Below are 3,857 nucleotides of genomic sequence, written 5' to 3'. Positions count from 1 at the left end.
TGCATAAATTAATAAATATATAAATAGGCAGTCCTATAAAAATATATACATATATAGATAAACAATTGAAATAAATATATTAATAAAGAGGTAGATATAGATAAACTGATCAACATATAAGTAGACAAATAGACAAATAAATTGATAGACATTAGTTGCGAGATTCTCCAAATTAAACGCGCCCACAAATTTTCAAACGACTATACGAAATTTTTATCCGCGACCACGCGATTGTTTCGACATGTGAAATCGCGAGCACACCGGCGAATTGAACGGGTCTGTGTCCGTCCCGCATGATTCCCCGTAAGATCGTGGTTGTAACGTAGACGCTCTGAATCGCATGGGTCTCTCCTTCGGCTTCTTACCACGCGGCAGCGGCTACGACGGCGAATTTGCGCAAGAGGCGCGTTGCGATTCTCTCGCGCGGCCAGAAGAGTGGCCCGCGAGTTTTTCGGCGGGCCCCTACTCGTTTTGCACGCGGGGCCCGGTTTCTTTTCACCTAACCGCGTTTCGGCGGGCCCGCGCCGTGCCGTCGCCGTTGCCGTCGTCGTCGTCTTTCGTCGCGCCCACCACCTCGCTCTCCTTGCCGGCCTCTCCTTGAGGGTTTTCGACTCGGGCGAGTCCCACCGAGTATAAAAGCAGGGGGATCTTCGTCGTACTCATCAGTCGCGAATACGACGAACACGACGAATCCGATAAGCTCGCGCAGCATCATGAACACGAAGGTATTAATCGGTTCCTTCTCGCGCCTCGGATCGCTATCGATCGCTAAAGAGGAGGAGTTATCGTTACGAAGGATCTTGAAGTAACGATCTCTGGAAGGAGGCAGAGAAAGAGATCGATCGCGCTCTCGAGAGGGTGAAGCGAGGGAGACGTCGCCGACGTTGCTCGAGTTCGCGAAACGTGGTTGTAACCAAACTCGCACTCCTCGTCCATCTCGTGTAACACGGTTCTAGATAGAAGCGAGATTCTCATTTCATTAACATCAGATTAATTGACAAGCACGTCTCAACACGGAGGACGTATTCTCCGTCCGGAGAACCGAGACCTGCTTCGTGATAACTCAAATGTTTACGCGGCGATAATCGTTTCATATCTTTCTTCACTTGTCTCTCTACTTGTCTGCTTACAAATCTGTGCATCTGTCTCTTCATTGATCTGTTTATGATTATGGCTCATATTCTGAATTCTCTGTTATAGCTAAAAGTACTTTATAAGCTTTCTGATTGGCTAGCTAATCAAAACCACTATTATAGACTCTTTTAGCAATAAAAGAGTTTAGAATATGAGTCTATGTCTACGGCCCATATTAATAGTTAGAAACTCGTCTCAAGTAAGATGCTCAGATTTTTATTCAGAGTTAGATACAAGATTTCCAATTGAATATATGTAACACTTACATTTATAACCGCAACTCAACTGAAGAACTCTCATTTAACTCTGAGTGCATATTTGAGTGCCTCGTTTGAAACGGATTTCAAGTAAAAACTATTAATATAAGTCAAATTTTATTTGATTTCTTCTCTACTTATTTACTTATTTCTTTATTCCTGTACGTTTATTCATTTACTTATCTCTTCATCTGTCCCTTCATATATTTATCTTTGCTTTGTTTAATCAAAACACTTCTTCTTATTCGTCTTATTCTTTTCATCACTCGTTCGTCTATCTGTATTCATATATTTGCCCATCATTCATCAGTTTCTCTATCTAGATGCTTGTTCGTCTATCTTGTTCCTACTTGTATATTAATTCATATATCTGTCTGTCTACCCCTCCAGCTACTTACCTGCTTGTCTTCATTTGCTTGCAGGTAGTCCTGCTGCTCGCCCTCGTGGCGGTCGCTTTCGCAGAGGATGCGAAGCAGAGCGACGCTAAGGCGGACGCGAAGAAGGAGAAGAGAGGCCTGTACAGCGCCCTGGGGTACGGTGGCTACAGCGGCTACGGCGGCTACGGCGGCTACAGCGGCTACGGCGGCTACAGCGGCTACGGCCTCGGCGGATTGGGCATCAGCGCCTACTCGTCGCTTCCGCTCAGCATCAACCACGGCGTCTCCACCGTCCTGACGAAGGAAGTAGCCGTACCCGTGCCGCAACCGGTCGCCGTGCCCGTCGAGAAACACGTCCCGGTGCCCGTTAAGGTACTGTGCAACACCGCGGTATTTCGCCGTCGCGATCTTCAACACGTGTAAACCACGTCGAGTATCGTCGTTAGCGAACGCGTTTCATTTTCTCGCTTCTGGCCCGAGGGGATTGGAACGAAAAAAAGGCGAAAGAAGAGGCAAGGCAGGCGGGGGAAAACAGAGGAATCCGCGTTGTCGAGAGTCGATTTACTGGAATCCGCGATTAGAAGAAAGCGCAGTAATTAGCAAATTGTGACTCGACGGGAAAATAATGGCTTCATGCGGCGCGCGAGTCGGTTTTCCCGCCGCGGCGAGATCGATCGATCGACCGATCGATCCATTCATCTATCCTTCCATCCGCCCGTCTCTGCCTGAACGTGCCTCCGGCTGGAAAGCGTTCAGTCTCGCGATCATTTCTGCGATTAGAAGACATGAAAGATGTTATGAGTTTCATCATACGTGTGTGTAACACACAGACCTTGTCGCGAGTTGTTACGAACGATCGAGGTGACCGACTTGCGATTGCAACCGCGATGTATCGAAGACCTCGCGCTTCTAACCACGCTTCGCTGAACCCAAAGGTCGTAATTGCTTCGGCTTGACTTGAGAAAGAGAGAGAAAGATATATCCTACGTTTTTTTTTCTCTCTCTGTATCAAACGCATCTCGAGTTGTAGAGAACGAAAGTGGCCTCGATGCAGATCAACACGTTCTCGAGATATCCTTCTGCATAATTTTTGCAACTTTTGATTTCTCCTCTCTTCTCGGCATCATCGATTTTATTATCTGACTCGCATCAGTTAGATTCTCGTTTCAGCGACTTTAACTTTCCAACAGTGTTCTGTTGTAACCATTTAACTTAGCACGAAAGTTGATATGCATATGTAGAAATATTGAAAAATTTTTCTCATATATTAAGAAAATCGATCGCGATCAAAACACGCCGCGATTTGTTGTTGTTTATCCTTTTGCGTTGTGCCAGCTCTTTAATCCACAAAAGAAACTCATAAGACACATGGCAAATACGCAAGCAATTAGCAAATTGACCAATAATAGTCAATTACGACTCAAGGATAATTTCTACAAGAACTTCTTCTTATTGAAGCAAAAAAAATTATCACTGATGTTTTCTATTTGGAATATTTTTGATATTTCTTTCTTGAACAGATTTATTTGTTTTTACAAGATATGAGATTTTGATGTTTTTTTATTTTAAAAGATTTTTTATTTCAACTTTATTTTTTAAGAGATCTTGATTTGAGATCTTGATGTTTTCTTATTCTAAGAGACTTGATAATCTTTTCAGAATATTTTTAATATATGCAATAAAAAAATATCGAGAAATATAATTGATTCACATTTATAATTATTTTAATTTTTCTCTCTTCTTATTTTTAAATAATTGCACTTATTTATGTCTTATTTGCAATGTTATTTTGACGTCGAGAAGATTTAACGATTCCACGCTGAAATCTCGTTGTTTACGTTTTTGTGCGTACCTGCAGCGCATGATACACACAAAACCTTAAGCAGCAAGACGTAAGCAGTAAAAAAATTGACCAATCACAATCGATTATCTTTCGACCGTAGGGAGAATCGTCTACTGTGATTGCTCAATTCTTTTACTGTTTTAGTCCGTTCACGTATCCTCAGTCTGACAGGAGGTCCAAGACAAAAGACGTTTCTGCAAACTCAGTCGCTCTTTTTTGTTTCCTGATCAAAAAAAAAAAAAAAAA

At 42.8% G+C, this 3,857-nt stretch overlaps 1 protein-coding gene across 1 annotated transcript in view; it reads left to right on the top strand.

The window, feature by feature from the left end:
• Positions 1-586: 586 nt before the first annotated feature.
• The window catches only part of LOC116842242 (cuticle protein 64-like), a 4,866-nt gene continuing 1,595 nt past the window's right edge, over positions 587-3,857 (top strand). The window contains exons 1-2 of the mRNA XM_032811162.1: positions 587-725; positions 1,814-2,140. Coding sequence (XP_032667053.1) covers positions 714-725; positions 1,814-2,140 — 339 coding nt within the window. The 5' untranslated portion in view covers positions 587-713. The remainder of the gene's footprint in view (positions 726-1,813; positions 2,141-3,857) is intronic.

The sequence above is a fragment of the Odontomachus brunneus genome, unplaced genomic scaffold (genome assembly GCF_010583005.1).
Source record: "Odontomachus brunneus isolate Ranch 3 - 2012 unplaced genomic scaffold, Obru_v1 Obru_scaffold_023, whole genome shotgun sequence".
Taxonomy (NCBI): domain Eukaryota; kingdom Metazoa; phylum Arthropoda; class Insecta; order Hymenoptera; family Formicidae; genus Odontomachus; species Odontomachus brunneus.
The sequence above is the reverse complement of the archived record's forward strand: the minus strand, read 5'-3'. Positions and strand labels throughout refer to the sequence as shown.